The 17,619-nt window shown below is 46.0% G+C and overlaps 1 protein-coding gene across 1 annotated transcript in view; it reads right to left on the reverse strand.

Moving 5' to 3' along the window:
• Positions 1 to 17,619, reverse strand: part of scube2 (signal peptide, CUB domain, EGF-like 2) — a 219,743-nt gene that overhangs the window by 197,026 nt on the left and 5,098 nt on the right. Inside the window, exon 3 of the mRNA XM_041197877.1 lies at positions 16,035 to 16,160. Within this exon, the coding sequence (XP_041053811.1) occupies positions 16,035 to 16,160 (126 nt within the window). The remainder of the gene's footprint in view (positions 1 to 16,034; positions 16,161 to 17,619) is intronic.

Here is a 17,619-nt window from a genome sequence, read left to right on the forward strand (position 1 = left end):
AGAGTTGCCAGAGGACTGCAGGGGACCAAGAACATGCTGAGTCTGGCAGTGATGATGTGCCTCTGGAGGTGTCAGCAATGCAGCAGCTGCAGGACAAGCGGCAGGATGCACGGGAGCATCTGGCAGGGTTGCATGAGGGTGTGCTGCAGTTGGTCTCTGTGGTGGAGGAGTCCAGGCAGAGTCTCAGTGAAGGCATGAACCTCAGGACAGAGCTTCATGCTTCCTCCACTGAGAGAGTGCCGACTCCCATAGAGAGCGACTTCAATCGGATTGAGAATCTTCTGATTGGGTTACGCTCTGACCTGAAAGCCCTCACAGCGCTAATGGCCGCAGGTGGTCATTCCCAATGTGGGAGATGTGCTGGGCACCAAGTGTTGCCACTCAGTCCCCATCCATCTGTGGTGAGCAGGGAGATCCAATGTGACCTCACATCAGTGCAGCAGCTGCCTGTCGTCGCTGCGAGCTCCTCTCAGGGCGCTCCGGATAAGGGCAGTAGCTCCTCCACCCCTCTGCCAGTGACCTTTGCATCCGTTGAGGCTGCAACAACTGGTGAGGTGCCAGTTCTGGAACTGGCCACTTCCTCCCAGGCGGGGCCATCACAGGCTCCACGGGCCAGAGGACGGCCGCCAAGGTCATTAAGGCCAACAGGAAAACAGAGTCAGCAGGTTGTCTCACAAGCCACTCCAAGCGATGGGGCGGCACCTAGACATAGCATCCACAAACGTAAGCATAAGGCACATTAGGCACTCCACGGGTTTGTCACTGGTGATTTTGTGTTGGTCCTAGATTAGGGAAAATATAATTATATGTATGTCCGAGCAACATTTGTGTTTTATTTTGTCCGCTTTTCTGACCATGGCTGAGGGTGTTTCCTTTGTGCTGCATTTGTATGTTTCACAGACATATTATGAGTGTTTGAGTGGACATTGATGTTTCTGTACTAAGCCCTTAGTTGCAGCTGATGAGGTGGAAGGTGTAGCACCTAAGTGCCATGTGTGGAAGCACCAGGCAATGCTGGTCCTGCTGATCCATGTGTGTGGAGCTAGCTGCAGGTTCATTGGATTAAAATGTCCCGGGTGTCCCTGCCTCCTTGGTGTAATAGTGGGTCAGCGTGCTGCCCCTCATCACCGCCCTGTGCTTCCTCATCCTCTGAGCCACTACTGGATTCATCATGTGCAGTCTCATCCAGTGTGTCAAGGTCTTTATTGTCAACTGCATCCCCCCTTTCCAGCACAAGATTATGCAGAGTGCAGCATGCTACCACTATCACAGAGACGTGATCTGGGGGGTACTGGAGTGCTAAGCAGTCCAGGCAACGGAAGCGCATCTTGAGAAGACCGATGGCTCTCTCCACCACAGCCCTTGTGGTGCTGTGGCTCCTATTGTAGCGCTCCACAGCTTCAGTTCTTGGATGGTGGAGAGGGGTCATGAGCCACCTTCTGAGGGGATAGCCCTTGTCACCCACCAGCCAACATCCAGCCGAGCCGGAGCACTGAAGAGCGCCGGCACCTGGGACTATCTGAGGATGTAGGCGTCGTGGGAGCCGCCTGGGTACTTTGCACAAACTTGCAGAATCAGCATCCTGTGATCACACTATCTGCACGTTCATGGAGTGGAAGCCCTTCCTGTTGACGAAGGCACTGCACTCACCTGCTGGCGCCTTGATGGCCACATGTAAGTAGTCTATTGCACCCTGGACGCGGGGGAAGCCAGCAATGGCCGTGAAACCTCTGGATCACTGTATCTGACTTGCCTGGTCACAGCGTAAGTGGATGAAGGTCAATGCCCATCTGAACAGAGCATCAATGACCTGCTTGACACAAGTGTGTACAGCTGATTGGGAGATACCGCAAAGATCTCTCAGCGAGCCCTGGAAGGAGCCAGATACATAGAAGTGGAGGGCAACTATGACCGTCAGAGGCGCTGGCATGGGGTGTCCAACCACACAGTTAGGGGAGATCTCAGGGCCAATCATCTGACAAATATAGTTGACTGTCTCCCTTGACAGACGGAGCATCCTTTGGCACTGCACCTCAGTTGTATTGAGGTAGCTGCTTCGCCACCTGTATACCCTGGCAGCAGGCTAGTGGCGTCTTCCGAGGCCCCTTCCACCTTGAACAACCTCTTGGCCCTGCGCCCCTTGTGCCTGTGCCTGGCCTCCCAAAGGTTGCTCCCCTGGAGACACATTGTCCACTCCTGGCCTCCTCCTTATTCTATCCCTCCCTTCCTCCTCAGAGGAGCTGCCTCCAGTGGAGATGTCAGAACCCATATGCAGGCTGAATGGAGGCCTCCGGAAAGCTGCAGGCCCGATAAAGATTACTGTCTGCAGACTGCTGAGCTGAAGCTTCAAAGTGCAGAGAAAGCTATTGGAAATCGATCTGAACTACTAACAATCACACAGGCAAGTTTAAAACACTTTCTGCATTAAATACTTCAGAAAAAACACGAACAACCCCTCTGAGCCCACATATCCCACCCGTGAATGAGGTTTGTTAAAAAATCAATTACCCGCCTGCCCGTTGGGCCCGGGCGCCGAGCAGAAGATCGCATGGGCTCCTCAAAATTGGCTTCAATTGCCGATTTAAAGGCCTTAACAAGGCCTTTAATTAATGTCGGGCGCTTATCGCATTTCATAGCGCGCCCACCTGCCTAAATATCGCGATGCCGCGCGCTGACGTCGGGAAGCTTGCGTGACATTTTAAGCGCTGACATGCGAGCTCCGCCACCCATGCATCAGCCATAAAATTCTGCCCAATGAGTTTGACAAGATAGATGTAGAAAAGATGTTTCCACTGGTGGGAGACCAAAACTACTGGCCATAAATATAAGCTAGTCACCAATAAATTTAACAGGGAATTCAGGAGAAACTTCTTTACCCAGAGTGGCAAGAATATAGAACTCACCACCACAAGGAGTGGTTAAGGCAAACAACATAGATGCACTAAAGGGGAAGCTAGATAAATTCAGGAGAGGGAAGAAATAAATGCCCACATAGCCCAGTTGAGTTATTTCTGTACTGTAGATTCTATGTAATTCTATGACATTTTGCAGAAGGCCTAGTTGAACAAATACAGAAGGCTGTATTTTAGCCTTAACAGCTGTCTTCAGATCAGCCATCCTCTTCCTGGCCTGTATCAACATCCTTGGATTCTGGACACAGAATTAACTCTCTTAGCATTTCGCTCCCAAATTTGCTGAACTAATCAGTTTTGGAAAGGGTGCTCTTCAGTACCACACAGGACAACCCTCTTAGGTTGTAAAAATTGGTCACTTGCACATGGAACATCAGTTGGTTCTATAAAACCGTGGCCTGTTCTTCTTTGTGAAAAAGAAGAGTCTTTAAATACCTCCTTAATTCACTTAGCATTGCATCTGATTCTGATCAGGTCCAATGATCATCTCCAGCAATATCTGGGGTTACACTGCCTCCATGGGTCCACAGGTAAAAGCTATTTAGACCTGGGATATTCCGGGTTCTGTTTCATGCTCTGCACTGAGCTATTCAGTTGCTGATTCAACTGGGCTTTGCGACTTTGGGTTTAAGGGGACTAAAACAAAAGTTCCTGCTTTTGACTGCTACAGAGCAATTCCAATTGATCAACAAAGGGCAGCCCCCACTTCCTTCCCATCCTTAAAAAAAGATTATTTTTTAAAACTCGGGCTGTTCATCCCCAACTGACTGCCCACATCAAACATTTTATGGTGTGGGCAGCGTATTGTCAGGGTGAATACGTTTGGTAACAAGTCTAATTGACCCTTGATTACCCATTTAAATATGGCTTGTGGTCAGCTGATTTTGGCACCCGCTCACCTACCCCTCATATTATGGGGGTGAGCTCGGGGATGAGTGGGAAGGTGGTGGGGTGGGCACCTGTCCTATTTAACATGCTCTATCCCACCGAAAACAAGCCAGGTGGGGTACATAAAATGCAGCTCCCGCTTTTCTGCAGATGCAAGCATAAGCATTGTTTCTCAAATTAGCACTAATGAGTCCACAAGATGTAAAGGAAAATTTTGATGATTTTCGATTTTTTAAAAAATCTTTTATCTTAAGAAGTCCAATTAGCCACAAGCCTAGTGACTGAGCTGGTCAACTGCATCATGCATGCCAAAACATGACACAATTTTACATATCACAATTAGCCTTTAACTCTACACCTGCACATGTTCAACAAATTCAGGAGCAGTGGGAGAAATAGGAGGGGAAAATGGTCAGTAAATAGGGGGATTGGAGCAGGTGTGCAGTATGCTTGTTATCTCACTTTCCGGAGCGTATGTGAGTCTTAAGACATATATTATTGCAAATGTTTAGTCATGCTGCCACACCAGACTAGAAATTATTCTGGGTCTAATGTGCTCTCAAACCTCAGCAAATTTTTTTTATTGGTTCATGGGATGTGGGCATTACTGGCTAAGCCAACATTTATTACCTATCTCTAATTGCCTTCATTGAGAGGGCATTTAAGAGTCAACCACATTGCTATGGGTCTGGAGTAAGGGTAATCCCCTAAAGGGGATTAGTGAACCAGATGGGTTTTTATGACAATTGGCAATGGTTCCATGGTCATCATCAGTCTTTCAATTCCAGGTTTTTTTTGTATACAAATTTCACCATCTGCCATGGCAGGATTCAAACCTGAGTCCCCAGAGCATTACCCTGGGTCTCTGGGATACTAGTCCAGTGACAATACCACTACACCACTGCCTCTTTATAGCTACAAAATGGCCTACATTAACAAGTAAACAGTTTTGTACAGCTACAAGGACTGAAGTAAGATTAAGTGAATTTAAACTAAAATATAATAAATATATAATTAAATATTCAATGTATGCCTCCATACTATATAAGGTGTGCATAAGGAGACACCTCCTTAAGCATCACACTTACTTTCTATTATACTTTAACCAACACATTTTCAGCAGATTCTCTGTTTCATTAACAAAGCGCTAGAATAGATTTACACAGAGAAAGATTTTACTGTGCTGAAATATTGATGAACTTTCTGGGAGTGGGAGGAGGGAGGAGGGTTTGCCTGTCTGGGCAGAGCCAGATTCGATGGTGAAGGGTAAGGAGACTTTTGTTGAGTAGACCCGATGCCTGAATTTTTAGGGTGGAATCGTCTCAGATTTATACTGAGTGCGGTAGTGGGTGGGAAACATGCCGTTTCGACAATGGGTGGGCTCTCATTCGCCCACCATGCCATCATCTTGCCGCTTCCTCATGCCAGGTGCCACATTTAAAGTGCAGCTCACGTGCACACCTCTCACTGCTTCCAGCCCAGGACTGCTGCACAGAAGACATGGCCCCGAAAGGCAAGAAGACTGCAGCCCCCCAGGTTTAGTAATGCATCCCTCAAGCGCCTTTTGGACACTGTGGAGACCCACTGTGATGACAACTACCCCTGCTCTGGCCGGGGGAGGGGCAGCAACATCACTAATCCAGCTTGGGAGGCAATGGTGATGGTGATCAGTGCCAATGCCCTGCAAAAGAGGACAGCCACCCACAAGAGGATGAATGCCGCAAGAGGATGAATGATCTCCCTTCTGCCAGGGTAAGTCACTCTTCTCATCACTCTCAACTCACACACTCACAAACCCATCACACATCTACATGGACCTCACTCACTGCCAGTTCAAGAGACATCACCATTCACTCCCTCACACACACTTTCATTGTCCTCATCCAGTCCATGAGACCACTTGCCACTCACACATGACAGATATACTTATCATCTGGCCTGGCAGGCATCCAGCTTACAGTCCCTTCATCTGTATTCATGCAGGACAAGCTGACACACAACAACAGGAAGAGGTGGAGGAATGCCTGAAATCAAGATCCTCACAGACTTTGAAAATTGAGCCATCCAGCTGGCCGGCGAGGATCTGGACCAGTCCTGTACTGACAGTGAGGTCAACGATGCTCTACCAAGTGAGGATCCAGCAGTGCAACATCCATCAGACAACCATTCGGTGAGTGATGTGTCCTGTTTCACAAGCCACTGCCATGCACTAATTATCTCTCCTTGATTTTGCAGGCACATCCGGGAAACAGTCAACGGAGTCCATGACCCAGGGCCTCCAATCAAGCCCCAAAGGAGAAACCTCTGAAGAGGAATCTGAAGGCACCCTCCTTGAAGTCCCGTCACAGCGCTCACCCACACCCTCCACCAGTGCAGGGACACACCTCAGTGGAACCTAGCTTTAGATTAGCCTCTGAATCACAATCTGGTGAACAGATCATGCTGTCTGATCCACAGCAGGCGGCGGCAGGGACTGCCCTGGTGTCCACCACTTGGAGGACTGCTGGAGGGGAGAAATCTGCTGAGTCTGAGTCAAATGACAAGCCTCTGGACTTGGTCACGTCACAGTTGCTGGAGCTGAAAAGGAAGCTCGGGAATATCGGGAAGGGATGTCCGCTGCACTCCTCAGATTGCAAAGCATAATGGAGGAGCTGGTCTGCCTTCAGGCTTAGGTGATAGCACCGGCATTGCAACGCACATTGTCAACACTGGCAGGATGGCAGCCGCCATGGAGACCTTGGACCAGGACATCGGTCCTCCACTGCTGTGCAGGCTGAACTCCAGAGCTGATGCTATAGTTGGTTTCCAATAGTATGTATGCGAGAGGGGTGCCGAGCAGCTCGATCTCACTCCAGCTACCCCTTCTTCTCAAGGAGTCACCTGGGGCCCTTAGGCACCCATACAGAGGAGGATCAGCAGGTGCACACCCCGGGACCATCCAACCAGTTGGCTCCGGGAGTGTCCGGCCAATCCAAATTCCCTCTTCCTGTGACCTCACAGCTCCAGCTCTGCAGGCCAAGGAGGGAGCCACTGCCACACAGCAGGACACCAGAAGCAGGCTGAGGCCCTCTAGATCTCTGCCCTTCAGAGAATACCCTTCAAAGTCATCACAGACAGGGCATAGCAGTCAGCAGGCTGCCTCCACCTACACTGTGAATGTCAGGGAGCACCAAGGCATGGTGGCAGGGTTAGGAAGGTTAAGAAGATGTAGTTGTACAGCATGGGCACGGGTGTTAATCACTTGCACATAATATTCACTCTTGTAAATAAACTCCCAAATATGCCTCCTTGCCTATGACTCCCTTGTTATGATGAGCAGTGTTTGTGTCGCTCATATGTGAAACCTTGGTTCCTGCACAAGATAAAGACAGATGTCCCAGTCTAGGGCCTCTTCCTTGTGCTTTGTGCAGCCTTCAGACTAAAGTGATGGTCCAGCTTCACACTCACTGGACATATCAGTGAGGCCGGCAACTTGATGGTGCTGGTCATTGCTACCAGAATGTCGTGGGCAGGCATCACAGAGTTCCATCGTTCTATCTTGTGAGCTCTCAGTACCTTTGTGGTGCCACTGGCCCCCTATCTCTTCAGCACCTGTGACCAGTGATGCTGTGCTCCTGAAGGGGTCAGGTGCTGAAGGCAGACAAAGGATCAGGTGCATTTAAAGCTGTGTCCCCATGATATGGCCCTGATCACAGAGCACAAGCAAGCTGCCCTCAGCCAGACAAGAGCCAGACATTCACATGGAGTGTCAGCACTGCATGTCATCATCATCCTCCTGGGATTGAATGTCTGATACGTTATCTGCTGCGTCCCCATGACAGGACCCTTATCACAAAGGGTACGTGCGCTGTCACCAGCCAGAGTGGAGTCAAATGCTCACAGATGCAATGTGAGGATCTATAGTGTCTCCTCACTGCATGTCGTCATCATTCTCCACGAATCTAGCAGCTCTGAGGTCCTCCCGAACCTGCCTGCCTTCCTGGCCAGTGCGATGGCCTCATTATCATCATCCTCGCCTTCGAGGACCTCCTCAGCCTCAACCCATAGACATCCTCCTCATCAAAGGAGACGTGCAGCTCCTCCATCTCCTCCTCAGCCAGCCCCATTCCCCGTTGCAGTACCAGTTTGTAAAAGGCACAGCAGGTGATGACAACGCATCACACCCTCTTGTGGACTATATTGCAGGTCTCCACCAGACTGGTCCAGGCACCGGAACCTCATTTTCAGCATCTCGATGGTTTGCTCCACCAAGGTGCGAGTTGCAGTATGAGCCTCATTATTGCTTCACTCTGCTGCAGTCTGAAGATGCCACACGGGTGTCATCAGCCATATTCTCTGAAGGTAGCCCTTGTCCCTGAGGAGCCATCCCTGCAGCCTCTGTAGACCCTAGAAGACATCAGGGATCTGTGTCTGACTGAGAACGTAGGGGTCGTGGACACTCCCTGGGAACAGTGCGCAGATCTGCAGAATGCATTTCTGGTGGTTGCGCACCAGCTGAACATTCAGCAAGTGGAAGCCTTTGTGGACAACATAGTTGGCCGCTTTTTGCCACTAAGATCTGAGTGCCACGTGAGTGCAGTCGATGGCACCTGTAGGAAACCCAAGATCTGGGCAAATCCCAGCACTCTTGCATCCTGGCTTTATTGGTCCTGGGCAAAATGCCCAAAATACTCGTGAAGATGATGTCCATGACCTCATGGATGTATTTGTGCATGGAGGCTTGCGATATCCCATAGAGATCACATGTGGAGCCCTGAAAGGAGCCAGTGGCGTAAAAATTGAGCGTCACAGTCACTTTCACGGCCACTGGAAGTGGATGCCTTCCATGTCCCTGTGGCGCCAAATCCTGCTAGCAAATGTGACCAACCAGTTGCCTGGACATGCGCAGTCTTCAGTGGCACTGGTTCTCGGTCATCTGCAGGAATGAAAGGCAGCGTCTGTACACCCTGGGTCTAACTAGGCGCTGACCAGCGACAGCTTGCTGTGGCTTTTCAGCAGCGTGTGCGGGTGCCCCAGCCTCCCCTTCTTCCTGAGAGTGCTGCTCCTCCCTCTGCGCAGCCAGATGCCTCCATCTCTCCCATCTCCTTCGTCTCCACTCTCTATAAGCCATGAAGCATACAGCTAGGTCACCAGGCTCCATGCTCCTAATGTACTCCTCCTGCAGGATAAAAGAGAGTGATGCGTGAGTTAGCATGGGTGTTCTAAGAACCTTTCTTGGTTAAGTCTGAAGGCTCCTTAACGCATCCCAGAGAGTGCTGGCTACCATTTGGATGGCCAGAGTTTAGTGCATTGCATGGCTGCCCGAAACCTCACCAACTTACGCCCCACTCCATCTGACCAGTTGGCAGCAGCTTTGGCCACTGGACTGCATGCTGTGCGCTCAGCTGAGGCATTCTCTTAACCTGCACTGCAAGGCTGCACTGTTAGCTTGAAACAAGGGGGAGACTGGTCCAAACCTGAACGATGATAAGGGGCTGTGAGCGTCTCCATCAATGACTTTACAGATTTTGCAAGGAGATTGCACAATGTGCACAGGCACCCAATTGTTCTGCAGCCCACTAAAACGCTCATTAGTTTGCAGACTGTGCCCAAGGGGTGAAGAGCTCTGGAGCATTTGGTGGCAATTTCAGGCCTCTGTATTGCCTGAGTGGGCAGATAAGCTAGAGACCCAAGTCCAAGCATGTAAATATGACTGCGCCTGAACTGTCTCAGCTGCGGAGAAATGGTCACTTTATATAAGGTTTCCCTAATGTGAGGCCGTTTCCCTCCACCACCCCCCACATGTGCTTGTTCACTACCATTACCCACAAGTTAGCCCTTGCACCCTCCACAACTCACCTCAACCACTGTGCAGCCCTTGCCCCAGCACTGCACTATCAGCCAGCTGGGAAAATGCGAATTGCTTGTGCCATCGCCTGAATATGCGATGCCTCAACCTTGATGTCCCATTGATGACCCTCGTGAGTGCTGCGCAATGTTATTCTGCACTCACCTCTAAGTTCCCCTCAAAGTGCAGCCTGCCAGCTGCATGCCTTTTATATACTGTTGTGAAACATGCCGTCCTGCAATCGTGAGCTGAACTTATAATAATATGCAGATGTAATACAATGAAGTTCCCAACGTTCAACGGTGGGAAACGTGGCCTGCCATTGTCGGGCAGAGCGGATGATTGCAAATTGGTTTCATGACGGCATGAAACCCATTTTTGGCCTTCCCACCACATTGTCCACTCATACCCGCCATGACGCCCAACGTCTGTGGGCAAGGAAAATTCTGCCTTTAGTGTAACAGTATCAACCTCAGCAGTCAAGCACATTGGGCTGGATTTTAATCCTGGAGGCAGGTAGCAAGAGTTGGGAAACTTCCAGACTCAGCGCATTCGCCTTAAGAGAAAGTGCCTATAAAGGCGGGATTTTCGTTCCGGGGTGTGGGAGAATGAGGTGGGTGCTAAATGGAGTCAGGCACACCACCTCTGGAAACAGTGTGGCGGCAGCCATGCGGGCTTCTGAGCATCAAGGTGCTCTGTGACTTCGCCCTGGTTACAATAAAAATAATAAATCAGAAAACAGCCCTCTAGCCCTCACCGCCTTATACCTCTCACCTGCCCCACACACACCCCATGCCCACTCATGCCCATCCACCTATCCTCAGTGGCCCCTCATACCCCCATGCCCACCTATGCCCCTCCACCTACCCCCAGTGTTGTCTCATACCCTTCATGATAGCCTCTGGCACTTCAATGCCCATTTACCCAGTATACATGCTGTACAGAACCAATGAAAACTAGTAAGAATGTATTGTGAGAAAGCTGGAAAGAAAACATTCATTCATGACTTTTTTTTACAAAAAACTCATTTTACTATAGCTTTGTAAAAGTGCCAATCAACCAGCCCTTTAAAGTATTAACAGCAAAAATTACAAGCACTTGGCACCTCTTTATCTTGTGTAAGTAAACATTGAGCAATTGAGAAAGCTGTCAATCAATCAATGTTTTCCCTTGTGTGCAGCTGTTTCAACAGACTAATGGATGTCTGAGCTCTCAACCAAGAATGCATAATGAGATTCGGCTGTAATTTTTAAAATTGTGCGGAGTCTCCCCAACTTTGTGAAAATCCAGCCCATTGCCCCCAGTGACTGCTTCCTTCCCACTGACATATGTTCAAGTTCTTCACCAAACTAGCTAAGTGGAGCATGTGAACAAAATCCTCACTGGATACAGGTGAGGTCCTGGAGGATTGGAGGTCTTCTATCATTGTAACTTTGTTTAAAAAGGGAGCAAGGGATAAACTGAATAATTACAGACCAGTCAGTCTTACCTCGGTAGCAGGCAAATTATTGGAATAAATTCTGAGGGACAGGATAAACTGTCACTTAGAAAGACATGGATTAATCAAAGAGAGTCAGCATGGATTTGTTAAAGGAACGTAGTGTCTGACTAATTTGATCGAATTTTTTGAGGAAGTAACAAAGAGGATTGATGAGGGTAGTGCAATTGATGTTGTCTGCATGGATTTTAGCAAGGCTTTTGGCGAGGCCCCACATGGCAGACTGGTTAAAAAAAATAAAAGCCCATGGGATCCAGGGGAATATAGCAAGCTGGATACAAAATTGGCTCAGTGGCAGGAAACAAAGAGATGTTGACAGATGTTTTTGTGACTGGAAGACTGTTTCCAGTGGGGTTTCTCAGGGCTCAGTACTAGGTCCCCTGCTTTTAGTGGTATATATTAATGATTTGGACATAAAAGTAGGGGGAATGATAAAAGAATGTTCAGACAACACAAAAACCGGCTGCATGGTGATAGTGAAGAGGATAGCTGTAGACTGCAGGAAGATATCAATGGACTGGTCAGGTGGGCAGAAAAGTGGCAAATGGAAGTCAGACCATAGAAGTGTGAGGCAATGCATTTGGGGAGGTCAAACAAGGCAAAGGATTACGCATTAAATGGAAGGATACTGAGAGGTGTAGAGGAAGTGGGAGACCTTGGAGTGAATGCCAACAGATCCCTGAAGTTAGCAGGACTGGTTGATAGGGTAGTTAAGAAGACATATGAAATCCTTTCCTTTATTAGCTGAGGTATAGAATATAAGAGCAGGGAGGTTATGCTTGAACTATAAAAAAATATTAGTTAGACCACAACTTGTTCTAGTCACTTCATTACAGAAAGGATATAATTGCATTAGAGTTTGCAGAGGAGATTTATGAGGATGTTGCCAAGACTGGAAATTTGTAGCTAGGAGGAAAGATTGAATAGGCTGTGGTTGTCCTCCTTGGAACAGAGGAGGCTGAGGGGAGATTTGACTGAGACGTAGGAAATTGTGAGGGGCCTGATAGAATGGATAGGAAGGGCCTTGAGTAGAGAGATCAGTGACTAGGGGGCATAGATTTAAAGTGATTGGTACAAAGATTAGAGGGGAGATGTGGAATTTTTTTCACCCAGAGGGTTGTGGGGGTCTGAAATTCAATGTCTGAAAGGGTAGTAGAGGCAGAAACTCTCAAATCATTTCAAAGGCGTCTGGATATGCACCTCAAGTGCTGTATCCTGCAGGACTACGGACCAAATGCTGGAAAGTGGGATTAGGTTGGGTGGCTCGTTTCTCGGCTGGCGCAGACACAATGGACCAAGCTTCTTTCTGTGTCGTAAACTTTCTATGATTCTATGAAAAGCTCCCTCAATTAAATAGTAAATAGATCCTAACATCTGGCACTGCTTGGTTCTTCTTAATCTGAGATTAATATAATTCTATATACTCTGAACAGCTGATATATATTTTTCTCCATTCACTCATGTTAGTAAAAGGTAGGCATGACATGGGCCCAGATCTTCCGATCTCCAGATCGCAGGAGACCAGATGTACCCACCATGATGTGCTGCAGACCCCTCAGAAGCCCCAGTACACTATCTCCATGAGAATTGCCGGCAGGTTTGAACTTCTGATGAGCAATTCCCCTGATCCCCGGGATCCTCCGAGAAAGACATCTCCAATGCTGAGTTAGAGTCAGAGACTTTGAATGGTTCAGATGAATGTTACCCAGGAAATATAAGACGAAAAGTTCTAGTCTAATTCCTGGGTAATTAAAATACTGACTCCCCAATCACTCACACTGACCCCGGACTCCTCCTCAACACCCTCAACTACTCCCCTAACACCCCAGTTAACCCCATGAACCACCTAACTGCCCTCTCAACCCTACATTACTTTCCTCCCGACTCCCCCATAACCTCACCTCACTAGCCCTGCCACCCAACTCCCTTGACCCGATCTCATCACCTTACCTAACTGCCACCTCACCCACCTGCCACCCTACCCTGTTACCCACTTACCTCATCCAATCGACCCCATTACCCACTTACCTCACCCACCCTGCCCCCTTAGCCATTTACCTCACCCATCCACTTATCTCACCTACCCTACCCACTTACCTTACCCATCCTTCCCCCTTAGCCACTTACCTCACCCACCCACTTACCTCACTTACCCTACCTCTTTACCCACTCACCTCATTCAACCTACCCCCTTACCCATTTACCATCTCTCCCCTAACAACCAAACCCCCAACCTGACCTGACTAGCCTCACCCACCCAACCTCCCTCCTCTGCTGACTCGACCTGACTCAATCTCAGCACCCTATCGAGCTTCCACCTCATCCAACTGCCACCCTGCCCCCTTAGCCACCTGACCCTCTTACCTACTTACCTCACCCAACCTACCCCCATAACCACTCACATCACCCAACCTGCCCCCCTACCCATTTACCTTCTCTCCTCTAACACCCAACCACCGCCCCCCCGCCACCCCCAACCCCCGCCCCCGGACCAGACCAGACTAGCCCCAATCACCCAATTCCCCCTGCTGGCCTGATCTGACCAACCTCACCACCCCCGACATCCTTACCCACTTACCTCACCAACCCAACCTCCTTTCCCACTTACCTCACCCACCCCACCCCCTTTCCGACTTACATCACCCACCCTTCAAAGATGATTTGGGGCATTTAAACTTTACTTACCAGAATACAGCAGCTAGTACCATAAAATGGGGATGTCGTTTCTGCGCAGAATCCCTTCGCTCATGTCCCTGAGATTTCCTGTGATGAGTGAGTTTGGATGGATCCTCCATTGGAAGAATTCCCAGAAAAATCAAGTGGGTAAGTGGTTTTTTATGGTCTGATCAGGGTTGGAACCAGTGGTTCCAGGAAAGCAGGGATCGGAAGATTTGGGCCATGATGCTCCTATGTCAAACCATGTCAACATTTTTGTTAAAATGAATGAAATGGAGAAAATATGCCTCTCTGTGTTCACGCTTTTTTTTATATATAGATGCAGGAATATCAAAAACAATCTGCTCCATAGGTATATAAAGAATTGAGACACATTTAGAAGTTTAAAAATTGCAACATCACACTTTTTGATCACTCAACAGCTAAAGAAATAGATGATGCTACACAAAAAGTAACAAGTTTTTAACTTTTGTTCACTTTCAGCGCCACCAGGAAGATAATAATTTTAAAGTTTCAACCCTCCCAAACTATAACAGGAGGCAGAAAACCAGCCAAAGTTAACCTGCCTGCACTCTTCCCTCCCTCTCATCTATTCAGGCTCACTCCCCAGGAATTCACCTTGACCAGCATTTTGAAAGATTGGAAGTGATTTTTTATTTTATGAAACAAGGCAGGATAGATTTATTTGAGTCTGCCCAGTACAGTTTCCATCAGATGATACAGTGTGTCTGTGACTATGAAAGAAATCTGCAAACTAGACAGTCCTGTCTTCCTGAATTAATTGAATGTGGTCAGAGAGAAGTCAACTGTCTAGACCATCTTGTCGTTTTGGCTAAAGAACAGTACAGAGATAGGAGGGAGCTTGAAATGGCAAAGTAGAAGGGGAGAAAATTGAAACAAACATAAATTTACCATTAAATTTAACTTTGTACAATTAAAGTTATGGTTATCTAACTCTTTGTATAGTCAGACAAGTTTTAGGCATTTGCCTGAATCAAATAGGAAACACACTTTCTTGAGCCCAATATTCCTTTTATTCCCTTGAAATGATGCAGGCATATTTATGTACTCTGATGTGACCCAGTTCAGTGCTATATGGTAGCAGTGGAATAGGCTCAAAGCCAGTCATCAGTAAACTGTCACTTCATTCTTAACATTATATCTGTTGGGTCAGGAGTTAATTCTAAATAAGATACAGAACCTCCTCAAGTGAACCAGGGAGACCTTTCTGCCTTATACCAATCTTCATGCCTCACTTAATGTAATGAAAAACAGATGATATTTTATTAAACATATCATATGCAACATTTTCACACCACTTAGCAATAATTCTGTTTAAGAGAAAGCATGACCAACCCAACATTATCTTAACAGAACTCATTCTTTATGTTTCATGTTTAAAGAGCATAAATTGATAAAAATACAACTTGGATAAATGATTTCCATTTCTTTCAGTAGATTAAAGGCTGAATATTCACTCTTTTAGATGCTTGGACATTGAAAGACTATTTATAAAGTGCATCTTAAGAAATGATAATGAAAAAAAACTTTGCTTTTTTCCCTTGAAACAAAGCCAAACCTTTAGCTTTGAAGATCTGTTTAAGTTAACAGAAATAGTGGACAATACAAACTCATTTGAAAGTATTCTTCACAAGAGATGATGGAGCAAAAGAGACCATTGTGTTTCTGCAGGTTGCCAGGCAGTTCAGTACACTCTCTAGAATTTCACATTCCAATTGAAAACTAAATGCAGTTGTGGTCTTAGAACTTTTCTCCAACAACTAAATTCCAAAAGAATGATCTAAATCTGGTGCTTCAATAAGTGCATCAGTGTTTATTTGATCCCAAAGTCCTTTCACTGAATTCAACACCAATGTCTCAAGCAATTTAAAAGGACTTTCATTTTAAAATGTCACTTAGAAAAATAAACAAAGCTATTATTTGATTTTTACTTGTGCATAAACAGATTTTTAAAAATGATGCTAGTATATTTAACCCAATATTTTGCTTAGGAGAATTCATTTGTTCATTTTTTTTAATTACTGATATATATTAGATCTAAATCTTATGCAGAAAACAGAAACTAACTTCAAATGATGCCATATGTTTATATAATTTACATTGTTATATAATTTGAACATTGAGATATTTAGCTATACAATTTTAATTTTACATTTCCACACTTATTTTTATTTTCTCTATATATCAAATAAACTGCAATAATTCTACTTACCCAAACAATTGTGTCCATCATGCGCCAACATGAATCCATCATAGCAAGTGCAACGATAGTTTCCTGGAATGTTAATGCATTCATGTACGCAGCCTCCATTGTATTCATTATCACATTCATCAATGTCTAAGGAATAGAACACAAAACAGAATGATGGATGGTTTCTGTTAAAAAGAGACACTAGCACAGCCAAAAATTGCAAATCCTTACAAAGGTACTTAAAGCCATATTAATCTCACTTAGAAACCCATAGCCCCATTAATTCTCATTTTTAAAAAAATTACCACTTAATAAGTAGGCACTGAGCATTTGAGAATGTGATGCTTCTAAACAAGCTTCTGTGTTAAGCAAGTTACAATGGAAACATATTTCAGGCAAGAGATGGCTATTTTATCTGCTCCTCCACTTGCTTCTCCTTTATAAGATTATATACATTTAATAGAATAACAATGTATCTTGTTGATGGCAAGAAACTTAAAACTCCATTTTTAAAACAAAAAGGCTAACATTCTCTTCTCAAGAGCTTAAAAGACAGTAATTAACAGTGCAAGATGAATCAATTCATATTTTGGCCACAAATCATATGGTGAAAATAATTTGTCCTTTTATCACAAAATTAATTTAGACTTTGGTCATTGCAAAAAAAAAAATTGCACAAAAATAGCAAAAGCATAATTTTTAAATTGAAAAATTACTACAATACTGATGACATACAGTGCCCTATACAAATCTAATGAGAACTAATCCAAAAAATGTATTTCAACAGTCTCATTCCATGAAATAGTTACATTCTATAACTTCAATATTATAATGCATGACTGTTGAGTATTTTTGAGAATAAATGCCCCAGAAGTGACCAAGAGTATGTCACCAAAAGTTTGAAAGCTGGAGATTAATTATATCATTGTCACTTAAACTAAGGCTTGTAATTATAAGGTTTATACCTTGAAGTTTTACCAGTGAGTTATGGTTGTCAAACTATTGCTCAACAAAAGCTCACCAGTTTGGTGTGGAGTATATCAGATGGCAGTTGCATACTGCTAGCTGTTGGCAAAGTTGGGTGAGGAGATTGAAGGGAGAGAAGAGTTTTAGGGCATTCTAGCATCAGGCTAGAGATTGTTGTGGAATCAGGAGGAACATATATGTTTGACCTGACCTCACAAAACACTTTTCAAAAGCAAAATCTTATTTTTTTTGAGTGACCTTCAACTCTCTCTTGAAGGACCATTAGCCAGGCCTCTCAATGCTCAGAAATACTGAGGATAATACACTTTGCGCGCTCATCCCATTTCCTCATGAACAGCCAGCAGGCAGAAGACCCCAATTTGCACATTTAAATAGCCCCTCACCTGTTTTGTGTGGATGTGCCAAGCATCTATTTAAAAGCCTGATGAAAATTGAATTTGATCGGCAAATGAGAGTCAAAGGTCTCCACCAGAATTTCTTCTGCTGGTCACCTGTTTTCAGGCAGGCAACAGATGTCCAGCAGTTGAAAATCTACCCATCCCGTCCCATTGTTACACTTAATTGTCAATAATGAAGGCTGCATTCTGATTTTCTCTAACAAGCTAGTTTATTTTTCATG

Source organism: Carcharodon carcharias, chromosome 10 (genome assembly GCF_017639515.1).
Source record: "Carcharodon carcharias isolate sCarCar2 chromosome 10, sCarCar2.pri, whole genome shotgun sequence".
In the NCBI taxonomy this organism is placed as follows: domain Eukaryota; kingdom Metazoa; phylum Chordata; class Chondrichthyes; order Lamniformes; family Lamnidae; genus Carcharodon; species Carcharodon carcharias.